Source organism: Hydra vulgaris, chromosome 03 (genome assembly GCF_038396675.1).
Source record: "Hydra vulgaris chromosome 03, alternate assembly HydraT2T_AEP".
Lineage (NCBI taxonomy): Eukaryota > Metazoa > Cnidaria > Hydrozoa > Anthoathecata > Hydridae > Hydra > Hydra vulgaris.
Genome location: NC_088922.1, coordinates 13954252 through 13976500, shown reverse-complemented (window position 1 = coordinate 13976500; position 22249 = coordinate 13954252). Strand labels below are relative to the sequence as shown.

General features: G+C 29.6%; 2 protein-coding genes across 2 annotated transcripts; both read left to right on the top strand.

Annotated features, from left to right (window-relative positions):
• Positions 1–1895: 1895 nt before the first annotated feature.
• Positions 1896–2486, top strand: LOC136078486 (uncharacterized). The gene has a single exon (XM_065794260.1). It carries the CDS (start codon positions 1896–1898, stop codon positions 2484–2486), a length of 591 nt encoding a protein of 196 aa, XP_065650332.1.
• Positions 2487–2670: 184 nt separating this feature from the next.
• LOC136078485 (uncharacterized) lies at positions 2671–4669 on the top strand. The gene is made up of 2 exons (XM_065794259.1): positions 2671–2816; positions 3886–4669. Exons 1-2 carry the CDS (start codon positions 2671–2673, stop codon positions 4667–4669), a joined length of 930 nt encoding a protein of 309 aa, XP_065650331.1.
• Positions 4670–22249: the final 17580 nt, after the last annotated feature.

Here is a 22249-nt window from a genome sequence, read left to right as displayed (position 1 = left end):
AATTTTTTTTTATCTTTAGTGTTATTAATTATTTTCCTCTTTGAATGAGATTAGTTAAATGAGTTGGCTTTTGATTAAAAGATTTTCGTTTCAAAGCTGAACACCATTGTCAATATGCTCTGAGTTAAGTAGTTTTTAAATATCCGGTTTCTATTTTGTTCTTTTTTAATTTTTACTAAAAATACTTTTTCTTAATTTCCTGCTAATGTGATATCACGTAAATTTTTAAATATGTTTAATCATAGTCCCTATCGGTAATAACTATTTTTAATTATTTTAATATGGTTTTCTTTACAATAGTCTATCTTACAATAGGCTTCTTTACAATAGCCTCGGTCCTGTAGATGGCGGCTGATATAACTGATTTTGAAAAGTGCCTTCAATGTCAATGAATTGTTTTCAATTGTCTTCAATTGTTTTTAAAGAAAATTTTGTTTTAGGAAGGGTTTTTATTATATGTATATATATATATATATATATATATATATATATATATATATATATATATATGTATATGTATATGTATATATATATATATATATATATATATATATATATATGTATATATATATATATATATATATATATATATATATATATATATATATATATATATATATATATATATATATATATATATATATATATATATATATATATATATATATATATATATATATATATATATTTGTTACACCTTTAATTACATATCATGTAAATAAATTTGTTTAAAAAAAAAGGAAACACAAGTTCAAATGTACTTTTTACAACTGTTTTGTATGGTTTTAACATCTGTTTATCTGTTTATTTTCTTTTCAGCTCATGCTAAATGAATAAAAAAATCAACTTTTTTTACTCAGCACTTTTAGACTTCTATCGATTTTGCTCAAATTTGTATTACCTAAACAATTTTCCGCAACTTTAAAAAAAGACTTGGATAATCTATGCACATAATTCAAGTCATATTTTAACATAACGAATTTGTTGTTATTTGCCCATATAATGTTCGAACGTTCGAATTTAACTTAACCGTAATCTGTATCTTTAATGAAGCTTACAATTTAGTTGAACTAGGAAACCAAAAAAAAAAATGTAAGCAGAACTAGAAAAACAATAATAAATTTATAATTTGTTAAAGAAAACAAATAAATATTAAATTGTTATTAATTATTTATTTACTAAAAACCTGTATTACGGGTTGCCTACTGCTAGTAAAATATCTGGTACGTGTTCTACTTAGTAAAATGTCTAATATACATTCGTGATTAACTCGTACTCTGAAAAGTTTTAAATGCGCATTTACTACCAAAAAAACACTGCATTGAATAATATCTAATTACTGTGTTTTATGTGTATTTAGAAGAGTTTCAAATGCGAGGTTGATACTCGGAAGGATTCGCATTGCATACTCATTTTTAAATGTATCTGAAGCACATTTCTAATGCGTGTTTAAGACGATAAAATGCGTATTCAAACAAGTTTTGAATGCGCATTTACAACTTAATGTGCCGGCTGGGATGTTTTTGAAATTGAAGTGTCGAAAATTCTTCACAACCTCGTGTTTTCTTTCATTAGCCATCCACTTTTTTTTTTTTTTTTTTGGTATTGTGGCTTTTGTAACGATCGGACGTGTTTTTGCAACGTGGTAAAAAAAAAAAAAAAAAAATTAAATTAAATTAAAAAATGATAATATAAAAAAATAAAACAACAAATCTACAAAAATGACAGTTACATTAGTGGAAATTAAAAGAATGATAAAGGATATGTTTGAGGAGTTTGAGAACAAAATTGAAGGAATACTGAAAAAACAAGAAAAAATTTTGCAAATATAATCAACGCTAATCTAAAAATAACAAATCAGCGTCTTGATAAAGCGGAAATGATGTCGAACGACAATGTTAATATTATTAAAGCTATATCAAGATGTGGAAGAATTAAAAACGAGTTTAAATTATCATGATGAACTTGTTGAGAAGAAGATAAAAACCGCCGTTAACACAGTGGAAAAAAATAAAAATTATAATGAAACAAAAAACAATAAAAGTGAATTTACATATGTAAAAAAGAAATTAAGAGAAATGGAGGACAGGTCCAGAAGAAACAACCTAAGGGTGGACGGTATTAAAGAGGAAGATAATGAAACCTGGTGCGATAGTGAAGCGAAGGTTCTTAAATTGTTTGATGAGCAACTTGGCCTAAAAAGTGTAAAAATTGAGCGTGCACATCGCACTGGACTGAGAAACAATAAAAAACCTAGAACTATTGTCTTAAAGCTATTAGACTTTAAGGATAAAATTGCTATCTTAAGAAAGTCATCAACATTAACAGGAAAAAACATTTACATTAATGAAGATTTTTGCGCAGAAACAACCCTAATAAGAGAGGAGTTGAAAGAAAAAATGAAAGTGGAAAGACATGCGGGAAAATTCGCTTACGTATCGTACGATAAATTAATCATTCGGGATTGGAATCAAAAGGAAAAGTAATTTATGTTCTTAATATCTTCTATCTTTTTATAGTTTATATTTGTATATCTTTTTATATACATAAGTGCTCTATTTTATATTTTTACGAATAAAAGAAATAAGTTTTCTAAAGGAAGAGAGAAATAAAAAATAATAATAAAAAAAACTTTAAATATTTTAAATAATATTTATTAAAAAATTAAAAATGGTTTCGAATATGACTGAAAACGAAAATTACTTCGAAAATAGTTCATTTCATGTTTTTAGATTAAGTAATTTAAACACGCTCGATGAGCACGATCCTAATAAAATTATATTTGATGACTATTCATTAATGAATACGGAAGCACAGTATTTATTTCCGGACGAAATAAAGCAATATTTATCGGATATTGAACCTTTTGAGAACTTATCTCTTCTTCATCTTAACATAAGAAGCGCTAAAGCAAATTTTCAAAACTTTAAAATATTCTGAGAGGAAAGCAATTTTATTTTCAATATAATTTGTTTAAGTGAAACTTGGCTAACTGATGATGCATTTACCGAAAGTTGTAGGTTTGACTTACTCGAATATGACGCAATTCACTTACAAAGAAAGTCTAAAAAAAGAGGTGGCGGTATCGTTATTTACGTCAAAAATAGCTTGCGGTTTAAAATGCGAAAAGACATGTGCATATCTGAATGCAACGGCGAATTTGTTTCGATTGAAATAGTTAATGATAAAACCAAAAATATTTTAGTAACCTGTTGTTACAAACCGCCAAATGCGTCCACAGAAAATTTCTCAAATCATCTCCAGAATATTATTCAAAAGTTTCTCTAGAAAAAAAAACTGTTTGTATTAGGTGACTTTAATATTAACGCCCTAAATTATGACAATGATATAGAAAGTCAAAACTTTTACAATGATTTTTTTCGATATGGTGTGATCCTTTTAATAAACAAACCAACAAGAATAACAAGAAATTCAGCAACATTAATAGACAATATACTAACTAACTTTTTATTTGAAAACTCGTTAAAAAAAGGAATAATTAAAACACTAATTTTAGATCACATGCCAATTTTCATATACGCTAATACGTCAAATAAACAAAAACAAAATTAAGTCACATTTACTAAACGCCTTCTATCATTAAACAATCAATTAGCGTTTCGAAATAAACTAGGAAATATAGACTGGTCTCCATTAGAATCACTCAATGATGCTAATTCCATGTTTAATAACTTCCATCACAATTTTTCAAACTTGTATGAAAAACACTTCCCAGAGACAGAAGTAAAAATTAAAGTTAAAACCTTAAATTCGCCATGGTTTAGTAAAGGCTTAAAAAAAAGCTTCGAAGCGAAAACATCGACTGTACGATAGATATCTAAAAAATAAGTGCGTAAAGACCAAGGCAGAATATAAAAACTATAGGACTTTATTTGAGAAAGTCAAACGAACTGCAAAATCAAACTATTATAAAAAGCAACTTGAAAAGTGTCAACTAAGTTCTAGGAAAACTTGGCAAGTACTAAATGAAATAATTGGAAAACCGAAAATCAATGAATCTTTTCCGAAAATCTTACATATTAAAAATAAAACTATTGACAATGAAAACAATATAGCAAATGAATTTAACAATTTTTTTGTGAATATAGGACCTAAACTTGCGGCAAAAATTCCAAATGTAAATAAATCATTTAAGGAATACCTTCAGTGCAATAAAAATCAATTTAAAAATGAGAATTTAACCTTTAAAGAATACGAAACAGCTTTTAAAAGCTTGAAACGTAATAAGTCATCTGGAATTGATGGTATAAACAGCAACATTATCTGTTTTAATGAGTTAAAAGTGCCTTTATTTAAAATTTGTAAACGTTCTCTGAATGAGGGTATCTTTCCTGATATACTTAAATCAGCAAAAGTTAAACCTATATATAAATTAGGCGATAAAACGGATATCGGAAACTATAGACCAATATCTATACTTTCCATTTATTCTAAGATTTTAGAGCGAATTATGTTCAATAGGTTATATGCATTTTTGAAAAATAATGACTTATTTTATTCAAAACAGTTTAGATTCCAGAAAAGCACTTTAACTGAACATGCAATACTTCACTTAATTAATGAAATAAAAAACTCTTTTGCAAATGGAGAATTTACTCCGTTTGCAAAAGAGGCGTACCCTGAGGTGGATAGCAGATTACCTGAGTAAACGTACACAGTCCATATATAACGGAAATAAAAAACTAACAAATTCATCTTTAATTTCTTGTGGAGTGCCCCAAGGATCTATTCTTGGGCCTATACTTTTCCTAATATACGTGAATGATCTCTGGAGAGCGACAAATATATCAACAGTAATGTTTGCTGACGACAGTAACTTTTTTATTTTAGGAAAAGATATACCTCAACTCTTTGTACAAATGAACAACGAGTTAGATAAAATTTCACTATTGTTCAATGCAAATAAACTTTCTATTAATTCCAGTAAATTAAAGTTCTCATTATTCCACCCTTTAAAAAAAAAAATTCCTATTTCTTTTCCAAAACTAGTTATTGAAAACACAGAAGTTAGTCGCGAAAGAGTCACAAAATTTCTTGGTAAACATATTGCCTATATTGGAAGCAAAATATCAAAAAGTATTGGCGTTCTATATCAGTCACGGGATTTACTTAATAAGCATCATCTAAAACAAATCTATTTCAGTTTTATACAAAGTGACTTGAATTACGCGAATATTGCGTGGTGTAGTACATCTAAAAGCAAGCTTGAAGCACTCTATCGAAAACAAAAACATGCCTTAAGAATAATAAATTTTAAAAATAAAACGAACATGCAAACCACTGTTCGAAATTATGAACATCTTAACGTTATACGAGATAAACGTTTATAAAATTTTATGTCTCATGTACAAAAGTAAATTTCAACAATGCCCCTCAATTTTTAATGATCTTTATGAAATAAAACCTAACATTAAGTATACTTTACGCACAACAGGCTTAATTGAACCATTGTGCAAAACTAAACAAGAACAATTTAAAATTACTTATCGTGCTCCGCATATCTGGAATAAAATCTTAGCAAAATATAGTAATTTACAAGATGTAAACAATATTAACTGCTTTCAAAAACTAATAAAAAAGAGTATTTCAAAGTATAAAAATCTTATTAATGATTTCTTTTAAACTTCTTTGTTTTGTTTTTGTTTCTTTGACTGTTTGTTTTATTTGTTCTTGTCTTTTTACATTGAATGTTTTTGGTGTTAACACTATTTACCTTAGTTAATTAAGTTTTGTTCTTAACAATATTATAGGAATTTAATATTGTAAAAACATAACTAGTACAACGGTTCTTGATGATAAGACTTACTGGTCCTCTGCAAGTTTCCCGCGTTTTTATATATTTTTGTATAACTATCTCTTATTATTTTGTCTTTTTTTTTTATATATATTTATAACTGGATTATTTTTGAAAGAATAAGAGTATCTTGTATTATATTACGGAATTTAATTGTAACAAAAACGGAAAATTTAAAAAAAAAAACAAAAAAAAAAACTTATTTTTCGGTAGAGCCTCAAACTATTCAGCTTGAGCAGGAAGTATAACTATGGAATGAATTTATAAAGATACAAATAAAAAATGAGCGATAGTAATCTTGAATTAAACACTTTTAAATCAGATAAAAATAAAAAAGGGGAGAAACAACAGAGAGAAACAATCACAGTTGAAGCACCTGAATAAGTTTTGACAAGCAAATAAAAGGGTCATCTGTTTGATTCTAGTGTTCTATAATAAAAAATAAAGTTTGGCCACTGCTGAATCTACAATGATTAATGTATCATGTTAGACTTTTTAATACCATTAGCATAGTTAAATCCTTGCAGCCAATCATTAAGTTCTTGTAAAGTAAAAAAATTGTTTTGATTGGCGTACGACAAAAATAATTCTAACTAAAGTGTAATGAGACAAATAGGATCAAATGAAATCTGTTCTTTGACATTAATGTCATGTCATCATGTTTTTTTACATGTTTGATATTATCCGTTGAAAACGATCTCATTGTATTTACCCATTTTGATATATCAGTATTGTTTAAACTAGCATTTAGTTCAGTTATATGTGTCATATGTTCAGCAGCATTGCGAAAAATTCATTCTTCATGGTTAGTAAATTTTTCATAAGTTGTTTGGTTGAATTACAACTTCTATAACTGCGCAACGTCTTTTCACTAAAACCTTCTTCAAAACCTCCAAATCCATTTGCAAAAAAAGGGTCACCTGAAAAGTATACTACTTTAAATGTCATTTTTTTGGAAACTCCCTTAACTTTAACATCAATTAGTTTTTCCAGCTGGTTCATCGTAAAAATGAAATCACTAAAAAGAATACTGTAGAATTTTTCATCTTTTACCCAATTAGTTAGAGTAAAAATTAACGTTAAGATATTAGATGTTCTGCTGCGATACAACGAAGGAATGTTTAAAATTTGAAAGAATTGTTATTTTAAGGTCGTGCGTACAGCCTATATAATATCATTATAACGCCAAAACTGTTTTATCTCGAAAAAAAGTTTCGAATCCGTGAATACAACATAATGGCATAAATAATGACATTAAAGCATTCTTTAATGCCGTTATTTATGCTGTTTTCGTTGTTTTTATGTTGTCATTGTTTTACGCAGATTAATCTGCGTACATAAATGCTGTTATAATGCCGTTAGTTTTTTTAATGTGTGTAACTTTTAATTAAGACCTGAGAATCTTTTTGATTTAATTTAACATATACACAAGACAAAAGTTTACATTTATGTTATTTACACGTATTTACAATAAATCTAGTTTCCAGCACAAGCCATATGCCTATCAAAAAATTCTGCCTTAAAAATTTTAATTAAGAAACTTTTTCCAAATGATCAAAATTTAGACACTGTCTTTCTTTTGAATTAAGATTTTTTTATCAAACTTTTTAATATTGCTGAGTAAAAAGAGATTTCCTCTTGAAATACAATATTTAGTGAATATACTAACTATATAAATTTTTTAGTGTGCTATAGTTTTACAAGTTTTAGTGAATACTCAACGATATTAAAAGCCTTGTTGATTGTTGTCTATGTATCTATGCATCGCTTAAGGAATGTAAACTTGAACATATAGCAGGATTTATTGTTAGAAATCATAAAATTAGAAGCGAATGTCTGACTTGTGCGAATAATTTGATTACTCAACAAGCTTTTTCTCATTGTTTTTCTCATTTTTTGTAACACGTATGCAGATACCTTACCTAAATGGTATCTGTATATGTGATATATTTATGCTTTAAGAATTATAGATTAGCCACAGGTGATTCTAGGAATAAAGTAAAGGAATAAATCCTTAAAGAGTACCAACTGCTTCCTTTATAAAAAAACAACCAAATAACTGACTAGCCGACTCAAATGTGACAAAAACACCGATTAGCCAGCTATATTCTATTAGAAACCGACTATAACTTAAAAACTTTTGTGGGAGAGGGTTACAACACCGTACACACACATTAAGAATTAAAACTTTCACGCGACTTTCAGATAATAAGTTTAGCGTGACATTTATAATTAAAGTAGTCACACGATTTTATGCTATTAAGTATGGTGTGACATTTATAAAAAAAGTAGTCACGCAATATTTTTTAAATAAGTATGGCGTGAAATACTAATTTAAAATAATATTTTTTAAATAAGTATGGCGTCAAAATACTAATTTTAAAAAATAATTCGCGTCACATTTAGAAAAATTAAATGTCGCACGCTAAATCGGGTTTGGTGACACGCGACACGATAGTATTTTAGATGTCCCGTGACAAATAAAAAACATAAATTTCGCGCCATACATAATTTTACCAATCGTGTGACTAATTTAATAAGAAATGTCGCACTATGACAAATAATTATTAAATGGCACGCTTTACTTACTTATAAAAAAACAAAGAAATAATAAAAGTTATATTTTATTTGTTTAAAAACTATCATCAAATATAAACATTTAGTTTTGAAGTTTTTATTCTAAGGTAAGAGTTTAACAGATTTAAAATACGAAGAAACAACAACACTCATCACATGACTGCAATTTTTTAGCCAAATCTTATAAGTACAAGCAAATGGTAATTGCAAGACATAATGCTGCAACAGCCTTAAAACTCCTACAAACGATCTTGAGTACGATAGTTGAAGCACATGTAGGGGTCATCCATAAAGGATGTCAGTATTTTTTCTCAAATTATATTATATAATAGTCGATATCTCATTAAATAATCAACTAAACAAACAGTATTATATATACTATTTGCTTAGTTGCTTCCAAAATTTCTGTCTGACGCTTGGCAGCGATACGAACAGGTTGGACCTTTTTATTAGAGGAAGTGTTATAGCAGAAGAATAGGTAAAAGCGTGCTTTTTCAACATAGCTTGAGAAGCAAAGTAGGTATTGCAATTTTTACAGATTTCGTCACCTAGGCTATACTGAATTGATGGACAAAACGCATCATACGGCAAAATTGGAAATCCTTTAGCAGTACGTGGAAGAATACTTTCAATGTTTGATGCGATGAGCATAAAGACGGATGATGGAAACAATTCTTTTGCTCCTTCTGAGACATCTACTGCTTTGAGCCCGTCTCTCGTTTGGTTGACAGGGACAGGTGGCGGAAGAAATCTTGCTCTAATTACAATAAAGTGAAAGCTTTAAATAGTCCGACACAATTTGAGTAAAATATTGACTTCTTCGAAGATGATCGGCAATCAAACGTTGATTGCCGATCTGAAAACGTCTGGATCAATATACTCTGCAATGGTTGGATAACCGTCAATTTGTAGATCAGACCAAATATTAGCCATAGCCTATCCAGCAAAATCAAAGTTCTGCTTTTCTAAATTTTCATCTATTGTCTTGCCTAATTTAAAAAGATATGTTGGTTATTATAGGTAAAAAATTATATTATTATTTTTACAAATTAACTTTTGTCAATGTAATTACCTTGAGAATCAAGATGAGCTTTGTAATGTTCGTGCGGAAGAAGCAGCCTAGATAATTCTTTACTTAGAGGTGCTATTCGTCCCTCAGCTCTGTTGAATGCACTGCGGCCTGGAGCGTTCGTCATAATGAAAAGAGCGTCAAGTTTATTCTTCAAATAGTGAATTCTGATTTCGATTACTTTCTGGTATCTGGGATTTTCGTCGGGTCCTCCATCGACGCTAAACACAATGATAGGCTCAACCATATTAGTTTAAGGATCTCTGGTAATAGAGTCAGATTCTTTGGTATAAGCTTGTGTCTAGCAGACACGACCCAGTCGTGGTCCGTGAGAGTTACCCGGTACTTTAAATGCATCATCAATGGCGCCTGTTTTTTGGCTGCTGTGATTCCAATTGGCACTCTAGCCTTGTCGTCTTGGCTAATGAAACACACTTCATCTAGCCCTAACATAGAACAAAATTCTTCCACATATTTTATAGTTGAACTTCAAAAGAGTCCGTCAACATGTTTTAAATGAGATTCATTCTGAGGACTGATCAACCTTACAGGGACTGTTTTGACGTGCCTTTTCCTTTCTAATGCTCCGTAACTTCTCGGAAGTAGACGAGTGTAGAGGGCGCTCTTGCTAATTGCAAATCTAATTTGTTCATCTCGGATATCAATTCGTCGAGAGTTTTAATGCACTAAATAATAACGAAATATATTTGGATATAATTAAATTTTTTACAGAAAACGGGATTTATTTCGTAAATTCTATTCAAATCAAATCTTGAAATTAGTTGATAACATTTCAAGGATATTTACAATAATGCAAGTACTAATTAAGAGTAAAATTCTAACAAATACAATATTAACAGACATAGCTAAGCCATTATTACCCGAAGAACCTCTGACCGACGTCTATCATCAGCGTACAAACCATGAAGAGCAATAACCTTAATCGCCTTCAAAAGAAGAAGTTGATCTTCTTCTAATGACGGTCGACCATGTTTCTTCTGATTTTAGTTTTTCTTTGACCTCTGGATGCTCCAAGCAGATTTCCTCCATTCTAGCTTTTTTCAGTTCTCTAGTTTTCTTCTGTTAAGCTTGATCATACATTTTTTTTTTGGCAGTTCTTTACATAAATGAGCTAGTTTCTCCTTCTTTTTTTTCAAATCATCCTTTTTAGCTTCAGCAATGAATCCACTTCTCTTTCTAGTCTTTGGTCCAGCAACTTCACAATTTAAAGCTGCAATCTCAGAATTGAGTCGATCTTGAGCCACTGTTCTTGTATTTTTTTGATTTTTCGTGGTCAACAAACTCAAAGTTAATGCACTTTGTTGATCATCAATAACAGATCGCTCATTGGTGGGCTAAACAAACTGTGAGGAACTCTTGTCAAATTTAGGTGGAGTATACGTGGGGGCAGACTGTTTTGGAGTATTTGCCCAAAATGATAATTGCTTGCTCTTGAACTTCACTGCCTTTTCATTAAATAAATTGATTAAATACATTACTCTTGATTCAAGATCCTTATGCACCAGTTTCTCATCTTTTAATGAATTCCATATACTATGGAATTCTTTCTGGATATTAGCCTTTTTTTTTTATCGGGATGAGCATTTCTATAGGACACCATCAATAAGTTAAGTAATGCGGTTTTATTCATATTTTGATATTGATTGAATAGTATTGTTTACATCACAATCATAATAATGTTTTTGCTCATCGGTAGCGCTAGCTTTTTAAAAGAGTTTCTTCAACCCGCTAGGGAGAAGTTAGCGTTTTGAATTTTCAATAGACTTTATGTATTTGCATTGCATCACGTTTTACAATCAATTAGAGAGCAATTAGAGTTTCGTATTTGAAATAACGACAATTTAATTTCAAAAAATGACAAATTTATGAGTTTACTTTGAACCACATTTTATAATCCGCTATGGAGCGAATAACGATTGTGATTTATATATACAAAGAGTTAATATTTCTAACATAATTTGATTCGCAGTCATATGGTAAGATATTAATAAAACGATAGAAAATTTTATTTTACGTTATTAGTTTTTATTTATTTAATGTCTCTGGGAAACTTATTATATTAATTTATAATATTATGTTACAAATAATTTAATTAAGTATAATATCAAATTCCTACCATTTAATATTAGTTTCCCAAACAAACAAACAAAAATCATTTCTATACCATTTAGTAGATGTAAATACGATTAAAATGTGCTCATTAAAACAAAAAGTAACTTAAATTGACAGCATTTTGGCCGCAACACCCCCTCCCCATTATCAATTAGTGTCAAACTTTCCAGCCCTTTCTCCTCCCCCCCCCCCTCCCTCCTCTATATTTACTGAGATCATTTGAAGAAAGCTGAGAAAATATTTCATCAGAAGATGAAATATTTTCTCAGCTTAGAAATTGGTTAAAAAGTGAAATTAGGTTCATCTATCTTAATACCATAACATTAGAAAAATAAACATCAAGTTATCAAATAAAATAAAGAAACAATTTTTTGTTAAACTTACACTAGCAATAACATTTGGACACAACACCTCTCTTCTAGTAGTGTTCTTATGAAAATGTATTAAAGCAGATGGAATATTTATACAGGGATACAACATTGAGCAACTTTCGATAGCCTAACTAATGCTGCTTCTTTTGTAATTATTTTCATTCTTTCAAGTTCGTCCGCGACCTAAAAAAGTTGTAGCACATATGAATAACTTTTTGTTAAAACTTTTTGTTAAAGTTTCTAAAATTAGTTTTCAGTGTGAGGTTTACTGCTTTGTTGTGTGTTCAGGGTTTCTTAGGGTTTTCGACAGTGGTTTCGGGTAACGAGTGCAAAGTGTCTTGAAGATCACCCTTCTAACACGGGTTTGGGGTGTACCATTTAAGTTAGGGGGTTGCTCAAGTTTTAAAAATTCATATTAGTTTTATTTATACTTTAGAAAATCTCCAAGTATCGTCACCATTGACAAAATTTGCTGTAGATGCCACAATGTTAGTAGCCCTGCCTTGGTCATTTATATATAGGCATATAAATGCATATAGAATGTTTAATTGCTAAAGTTATCTAAACAATAGAATGTATATTATTTTTATTTATAAATATATAATTTTTTGATATTAGTTTACTTATCTTTTCAATGGAATGCAGCAGTTATTTAAATGGTCTGGGTCCTTTCCGTAATCACACTTTAAAGAATATCTGTAGTGAATTGACACACATCTCGAAGCGTGTCTTTCCGAGGGAACGCGTTCACTCAAGAAAAAGTGCTATCATTGTGTTAATGTCCTTTTGTAACAGTCATATCCAAACTGAACTTTCGGAGAAGAGGGTTCAGTAAGTTTGAATTACATCACTTTTTAAATTTTCAGTTAAAAATCAGCAAAATATTTCACGCAAAATTAAATTAAGAAAAGCAATCAGTAGAGCTCAATATTATTTACATACGTTGTTAAATTAAGCAGAACTTAAGTTACAGATAATTAGTCAATATAGGTAAAATTAAATTCAAAACAAATAGATTTAGATTTTTAAAATATTCATGTGTTTTATACATGTTTTGTGTAACCCATCCATGTGTTACTCAATACTAGATATTATTTTATTGGTTAATTTTGTTTTTCAGGGTGGAGTTGTAAAGCGTGTTTCCAATGTAGTTCGGAAGCGACACGAGTGTCGTATAAAAAGTTCAATAGAGATGAAAAATGGAAACAGAATGCATAACATCTTGGGTTTGTAACCCCGTGATATATTTTCATTGTCCACTTTAGTTGCAAAAAGACCGGCCGCAGAAAAAAGCACGTTCAGATTCTACACTAGTAGGGTTAATAGTCATAACAAAATTAAACGCTCTTTGCAAAAAATTACCACGCGTTCCTGCATTTTCAATGAGAAAAAGAAATAGATTCAGATGAGTTAAAAGAATCAAAAACAAATTCGAGTGGTGCCTCAATCGAAATCGAAAGTTCAACTTCATATTAACGGAGGTCGATTATGTCCTTTTTTTGAAATTTTAACTTGCTGTACCCTCAGATAGCTGGGAAATATTGTCAGGAATTCGGAACAATTTTCCTTTTTTTTTTTTTCTAATCAAGCCACATTTTTCGCAAATCATTAGAGAAATTCAGTAAAAACGTCAAATTTGCTAAAAATTTATGCAACAATTGGGGGGTGTAATACGAAAATAGTAACTTTATATTTTCCAATTTTTTACATCTCTTGCCTTAATTTACAGTACAAATGTTGCTGTGTCGTTACAAATAAGCAAATCATTACCAAAAATTTCCAGTTACCACTAGTTTTACACTTGAAAACTACAAACCATACGTTGTTACATAATTCTTCAATTTTTTCTGAAATGATAACATTTCTGATTTTACTTTACACCCTTTGCCTATTCTATTACTATCTTTAAAATACTGTTTTTAGTTATGAATATAACAGTTGAATATACAAGTTAAGGTTGTATTTTACAGGATCGCATGAGTTTGTTAAAAAAAGTAGCAAAAAACGCAGCTGCGCGTTTCATTCTCAACAGTTTTAAAAGTAAATAAATTGAAATTTTTTTGATTTTGTTAAATACTCGAAGAATAAGAAACAGAGATGGATTATTTTTTTATTTAAATAAGTTATAATAAAAATTAATTTACCACTCAGCGTTTATTATGCTGCGTTACAGCTAACCAAAAGTATATGTTTTTAGGCTAAAAGTAATACTTGTTTTCAAAATATTATCAGAATATTCAAGTAGAGCTCGGCCTTAGCTTATTCATAGGTATATTTCAACAACAGTTAACTAAAAAATATTTTAAATATCTTTCAGTAAGCGACTTCAAACTTAGAAAATAAATATTTTTTAATTAATACAATTTGTTATAATACTATAGATGAAACATAAGAGTGTTGAGAAAGTTATAAACAATCAATAATATATATCATAATCTTTTTCGAATAAAACTTTTTTCTTGATATTCGGCTTTTTTGTTTTCCTACTGCTAAACAATGTCTATTCTGTAAAGAATAGGCTTTTTTTGAAACTTCAGAAACAAGCTTTACAACACGCTTAAAAGACTGACTGTGTAACGGAAAGTCCCATCCAAACTCACAAGGATCTGATTTACATTTAATTGAATTTTGTAGTTCTTGATAAGTCAGGTTCTTAGTACCAGGAGGTTCATAGATCAGTTCATCATCAGAAACCAGATCAGTCCATGTATCACACTCAATTTTAAGATTTTTAATATTTGGGATTTTGTTAATTCTTCTGCCACCATATATTTTATTAACTGTGGCAGCCGAAGGAATGTCTCGACATTTTAAAATCAGCAAAACTACTCTATTTCGTATTTCTTTTATATTATCAACAAAAAGGGATAAAAAAAAGATTTCTGGGAGAAGTCAATACGCTTTTCTCAAAACAAAAGGTAGTAAAATGTGTTGTATAGTTTGGCTAAATTTTTTTATATTTTTTAATATATGTATAAAATTTTTGGCCCTTCAGTAAAGTTCTTTGATTTCTTAATAGCAAACCATGTTGGACCATATTTGATCTGTATATGATTTACTATCCCTTTATGTATAGGAGTATGTTGCTCTGTTCTTGAATACGAAACTAAAATTCGCATTGCTAATGTCAGCTACCGAGCATGAATAACTGGACCAACTTTATAATAACCATAAATTGGATTTACAACATCTAAATTAGAAGAGATTTTTGTTCTTTTTTAACAATAATATTTTAACAATAAATAAGAGTAAACGTCTGTAGTTAAGTTGCAGATTAATTTTATGTTTTATATATTTTTAAATTATTACCTGAACTTATACCACAATAGCAATAACCTTTGATCAGAACTTAAGTCATTGATAACACTCTTTTCTGGAATCACTAAAGAAGTTAAGGCAGGTTCGAATTTGGCAATGGGTTTATGATAAAGGTCTTGTGTTGCATCTTTTCCAATTTCACTAAAAAATGTTTGCGGAGTGTTTGTACCACTATCTAGCTGTTCTTTAATTTGGCACTAAGGTAACTCATTGCTATGAAGTGCGCAACCAATTTTATGAATTGTTCCGCCAAGTTTTCTTTCAAGGCTCGCTCAAAGGCCAGTTTTATACCCAGTGTTGACGTTTGTATTGTCAAAAGCAATTCCTAACAATGAATCAACTCTGTTGTATTGTGTTAATACTTCAAAAGCAGACTGTGCTAAATTTTCTCCTGTTGCATTTAAAATATCTTTGTGTGTCAGATATCTACCTTTCATATCTCCTGACTCTAGAATAAAACTTAGACGATAAGCCTTTTCAGTTAATCTGTTTTTTTTTTGCTGATCTGGTAACATACGCTTCTATAAACTAGGCTACCTTTATCATCTTTACTATCACATCCAATACATGAAAAATTTTGGACTAAAATATCGTGTTCAGCTCGATCCATTTTACTTTTATTTAAAACATCAGTTTTATCAGTTTTAGTAAAACTTCAAGATCTTTTAAAAGACCATTACCAAGAGCTGCTGCAGATTCACTCGATATCGCATACCTAAAATTTTACAATAAAATAAACAATTGAATGCAAAAACACTTACATTAATAGAGTAGATTATAACCAAATATAAGTTGCTAACACATCCATAAAAAAACAGTTTAGTCTTTTCATTGTATTTTTCATGTAAAAAATTCTTAACAAAACTTTTTATTTTGAAAGTAGTTATTTTGATTAGTAATTTTAACCTTAACAACTAAATGAATAAAATAACTTTGTATTATGTAGTAGTGAACATCTACTTCACCTAAAACTTACTTCACTCTATAGCAAAGTTATCCAGCTTTCTTAAATTGTATGTTAAAATAAAATTGACTCCATATATCCTGAATCTGATGATGAATCCTAAAATAAAATATTTTTATATATTAAAGCACTCATTTGTGTGTGCACACGCACACACACATATATAAACATATATAAACTTATTCTTACTGTCTCAGACTCCAATTTTATATCAAAAGAAGATGACTCGCCATTATCAGATGAAAGTACTTTAACATTTGGACACTTTCCTAATCTTCTTTTTTCTTTTTTTACAGTGCTCCAATCTTTTAATCCTAACTGTATGTTTCCTCTCGTGCCAATTCTTGATCTTTGGTCTTTAATATATTCGCGTTCCTCAAGCGGAATCTAAGCAAATTATAAAGAAATATCAAAAATTTAAACTTAAAAAGAAACAGATAAACAAGTAGATAAACTTTTGTGAGTTTATCTACTTGTTTATCTGTTTCTTTTTAAGCAAGTTCAAAAAAACGCTCAAGACGAAATTAAATTCTTAGCTAACCTAGTACTCTGGACAAGGTGGACAAACACATACAAAATGTTTATTATTGCAGGGTAGATTTTTGTATTTTACCCTTTCATCGTAACAGGGGAACTTTATCTAAATTACATCTACAGGCAGATATATCATATAGATTTTCCAATACATCAGGGGCGGACGCAGGTTTTTAATTTCCCCTGTCAAAAAATGCGCCTTACGCCATGTTTTAAGTGACGCAACTACGCCTACTAAGCAAATAGAAAAAATGGGGGGGGGGGATGAGTAAGGGCGGATCCCGACCATGTAGTAAATGGGGTGGGCAATTTTTTCTTTTCGTTCGATCTAGACGATTAAAGGGGGCGATATACAGGTTTAACAGGTTTACAGATTTACAGGTTTAACGATTTTTAAGCAGGCAAGCCCAAAAAAAAAATTTAGACTACACAATTTTATGTCACTTTTAAACAGCATACCAAATTTACTTACGTTTATATTTAAGGGGGGCCATCACTCCCATAGCCTGCCCCCTATTTATCCCCTAAATTCTCCTGCCTTTAGGGTAAAGGATATAAAGGGATTTTCTTTTTGCGATTTCATTGAGAAGCCCATATCTTAGTTTTATTTTAAAACTTTTTTTATATATAAATATATAATAAATATATAAACCAACAAATTATTGTTTCGCCCAATATCAGGGCTCATCAGCATGTCTAAGAATATATTTATTCCGGACATGGACAATCGGAGAAAGAAAAATTTAGCACTGAAAAGAGAAAGACAAAAATACAAATGGATTTATATACATCGTATATATATTCTTATATAACAAGATTAAAAAAAAAAGACATACCAAGTTAAGCCTTAACAACAAGAAAGAAGATCATTTTTGATCAAATAAAAAGAAATCTTTTTGGCTAATGGTTTTGGCAACTACAGTAAAAAACTGATTTAAATGGCACAAAAACTTATGAATATTATTAGGTTGATTGAGAGAAAATTTATTGGAAATAATTTTTTAAAGTTTTTATTTTGTCGCTAAGTTAGAAAATGATATAAAGAGATTGTCAAAAGAGATGGTTAATGCTTGCCTGAACTATGACTACTAATCATATAGCTAATCCCAAACAAAAGTATGGGGTTGCATTTAAACCGTCCTCTTAAGGACTCCATTGAAGTCTTGGTCTTTCCAGGGGTTTCCATGCCTATTTGTTAGCTGTTATATGAAGAGAGGAGATAATAGACAAAAATTTCTAAAGTTGTTGGTCTGTATTAGAATAAACAGTATAGACACTAATCATTGAAATCAAGTCGTCTATTTTTTATAGAAAATCTATTGATAACATTATCAATACAAGGAATAATTTCTTGATGGATATACATTAATGCCAAACCGTTAAGTCGATCTTCTGACATGTTGTTCTCATATAGTCTTTTAACCGACGCATAACAGAAAAACTCCTCTCAAACTCACATGAAGTAACTGGAAGTGTCCCAAGTATCCTTAAAGCTATCTTAATATTTTCAAATCCAGGAAATGATATCGATTTAAGAGTTAAAGATATATTGTCAGGAATAGTCCCAGATAAAACTTTCCTATTATTTTTCCCAAAGAACTAGTTCCCCGTTCAAGGCACTGATATAAGGGAAATCATCTATGTAAAAATCACAGAATGTTTGAAACTGCTTCCTCCAACACAATTGGGCTTTGGGTCTTTTAAGAAAAGAAATAATATTAAATGGAATAATTGATAACCCTTTATATGCAGCTACAGTTTCTGATTTTGTAGATATAGATGTAGATCTTGCAGATATAGATGTAGATACATGATCTATAAGAGGGATAGTAAAAGCTCTTTTAAAGTATTCTGAAAAAGACTCTGATGGAACATTAGAACGATTTTTTTGAAAAGAACCGGTTCTTAGTTTCAAAACAAAATTTCAGCTTTACTTGAAAGCAAACATGCTGCTTCATAGCAGTTATTATGAAAACTATCTATATCATTTCCGATGGAAATAAATGTATTTTTAAGAGCTGTAATAAGGCGCAAACTGTCTAAGATATCAATAGTTTTTGACAGCAGCCACCGAGTAACTGGTAAAGTAAAATCAAAGACACGGTGTTGTCACAACTAAAGTAAAGACGAATTGAAAAGTGCCAATGGAATTTAAAAAAGTAGAAGATTTGTTTTGTGTATCTTTGTTAACAGAACTCTCAGGGGAAGCCATGATACATAAAGCATGGAAAATAGATAAATAATGCTCAAGAAAAGTGTTTAAACCATCTATACGCTCAATCAATCTAGTTCTACAGATATCTTTTAATTTTTTTTTTATGCGTTTGAGGTTCACGCTCTAAAATGCTAGCTTCTAAAAACTTTTGTCTATTTTCAGAATAATTAAAAAAATAAGAAAGTTCGCGAACTTTATTAAAAACCTCTGAAACTACTTGGACATTACACGATTGACAAACATGCTGCTTCATAGCAGTTATTATGAAAACTATCTATATCATTTCTAACTAAAAAGTTCAGTCGATGGCTATGACAATGTGTATACAAAGCCTTTGAATTTATATTGAGAACCTGAGCAGAAAGACTATTTATATACCCAGAGACAGAACTGGCTCCATCATATCCCTGACCCCTACAGTTTGTATATCTAGATTTAAGTTGCTTACACAATTTAAAAGAACATTAAACAAATCTGTTCCTTTAACTCCTTTACTGCAATGAATAAATTGAATAAAGTCTTCTCTGATATTGAAATCACTATCAAAAAATCGTAAAACTAATGACATTTGCTCTTTAGTAGATGCGTCACAGGCTTCATCTGCAATTATTGAAAAAAAAAACATTTTTGCGAACTTCAGATAGTATAAGTTCACTAATTTCTTCACCACAGCAATTAATAATTTCATTTTGTGAAGTCTTCAAAATGTAGGAGGCGATCTTTGAACAGTTATAAAGATGAGAGCCTAAAACATCATTTCCATTGCGTACAGCAAAATTTAGAAGTTTTTTAAAACGACCAGTTTCACATTTCGAATATTCTCCAGCTTCTGGAAGATATTGTGAATCATATCTGTGGCCTCTCAAAGGTGTATTGGTTTGACCGTAAAAAATTGTAGCATCAACAATAGGACGAAGTATTTAGCGATTTTTTATTATTTTTTCTTTTACATTAGTATCAATGATGACATTTATTGGTTGACTTATGCCTGAGGAATGACTCAAAAAAATATTAAAAACAGGCATAGTAAATGCATGTAAACCATTTTTAGTTGACTCATGATTTGAAAATGATCTAATACCATCAGACCATTTATTGAAAGGCTCCAAATACAAATGTGTTAACTTACGTGATCTTAGTTTGAATTTATTGCTATATAATACACAAGATAAACAAAATGCACCATCAGTACTTTTAGAATATCTCAGCCAAGAAAACTCTTTCAACCAAAGATATCTAAACTGACGACCACAACCTTTTGGGAAAAATGTAATCTTCATTAGGAATAAACATATTTTTAGTTAATAAAAAAATTTCATGGTCTGTTAAAAATTCAACCTTTTCTCTAAAGAAAGCAACATCATTTTGCTCAAAAGACTGGAGAGCATTTAGTACTTCTTTAGGTGGTAAAATAATGTTCGAAGGGCATTCAATATTTTTATTATAAAAATTAGGTACTTTCCTGATGCTTGAAGATTCTGTAAAAAATAGATTTTGATGTTTTTACAAAATCTTTAAGATGTTTTTGAGTGAGAAGAAACATCTTTATTTAATGTTTATGATTGAGAAGATGTTGTCGATTGAGAAGATGTTGTCGATTGAGAAGAAGACATTGCTAATTGAGAAGAAAATCTATTTGATTTTAAGAATACAAGATGTATTTTGTAAGACTGCACTAGTAGGTTCTAAGTCAGGGTTTGTTTTATGAAAGAATGTAAGGATAGAGTAAGGCTTTTTATTTGGATTTTTGGCTTCTGTGCTGGGTACAATTGTAGCAACTTGATCAATGGTGGTCTGTTTTGTATCTATAAATTTATTAGGTGACAAGACTGGCAGCAACTTTTTCGAAATTATTGTTTTTGATTTACGGGAAAGTTTACGATTTTTAGGAATAAAAATTAGTGGGACATAGTGATTATGCTGAAATGTACCTGACTGAAAATTCCCATCATAACAAAACAAAATATAAAATGAAGAACAACATTTAATGGGAGTACGTGTTGAGATCTCTTGGTTAAAAAATATTTTATACTTTTCAACAACGAAATTTGGGTAACTGGACACAATATTACAAGAAAGAACCAATGATAAACCTAACAAACTTAAAAAACCAGCCCATTTTTCTGTGCTCTCACAGTTTGCAATTGCTTCAGCTTTAATAATATTATTATTTTCGAAGCCAGAATCTAATGCAGAATGAGATACTGACATACACAACAAACTTTTGAGATTAATTAAATGAGAACTATAATCAGAAAATATTTTTGAAAGTAAAGGATGCTTACAGTAATAATCAGCATGTATATAAATTTCAAGGGACGTTAAAACTCATAACACATTTATCAGTGTATTGTCAGCAACAAAAAATAATGATGCAGAGCTGTACATACAGCTTCCAGATGCTTCGGACCTTAAGAAAAAAAGTATATATTTCCTTCATGTTTTTAAGAGCTAAACTTCTTTTATCAATAAATTTAAAATTGAGTAAAAAATCTTTGCTTTTTGAACAAATTCATAAATCAAATTAATAGTCAAGAATTCAGACAAACAAACTAATGATTTTGACATGTAGGAATATAATATATACATCATGAACATATTATATACATACATTTCAAAATCATTTGACGGTGTTGACACTTATTAAATGTTGATTAGTCAACGAGTGTAATTTGTTATAGATTAGATTAACACGGTATTAACAATAAGTATTTTTTCAAAAAAGTATTAAATTTTGTGTTAAAACATTAACTAATTGTAATAAAATACAATAAGATAATTATTTTTGAAAAAAAAGGTAAAGTGACTTACCTTAGAGCAATACAATGCATTTTATTGTCTTTTAAGTAAGAAGGGATACAAACTTCGGCACATATATTTCTTCTTATTGTGCCGTCAATATATCGACTTAAAAGACCTAGGTTACTAACCCTTTTGTTATTGTTGTAAATAAATGTATCCAATAAAGTTTCATAAAATGTATTTAAATCAACAAGATTATCGGTTTTAAATCTTTAAGTACATCATCAATCAAGTTGTAAGCCATGCTTAAACGTTAAAAATTTAAGGAAATACTTTCTTTATGGAACGGAGTTCTTTGAGTTCCTGAGTTATTTTGAGTTGTTTATCGATCTTTGCAACCAATCAAATTACTGCTACAAATGCTGCAAAGGATAGTTTACACAAAACATGTTTGTTTTTTAAACGAATCAGATTGCTACTTTTAATAGCGTAAACTAATGAACTTATCCAA

Coding starts and splice junctions, on each gene's coding strand:
- LOC136078486 (XM_065794260.1), top strand. CDS start 1,896: ATGTTAATATTATTAAAGCTATATCAAGATGTGGAAGAATTAAAAACG.
- LOC136078485 (XM_065794259.1), top strand. CDS start 2,671: ATGGTTTCGAATATGACTGAAAACGAAAATTACTTCGAAAATAGTTCA. Junction 2,817..3,885: donor TTAATGAATACGGAAGCACA/GTATTTATTTCC, acceptor TAAAAACTATAG/GACTTTATTTGAGAAAGTCA.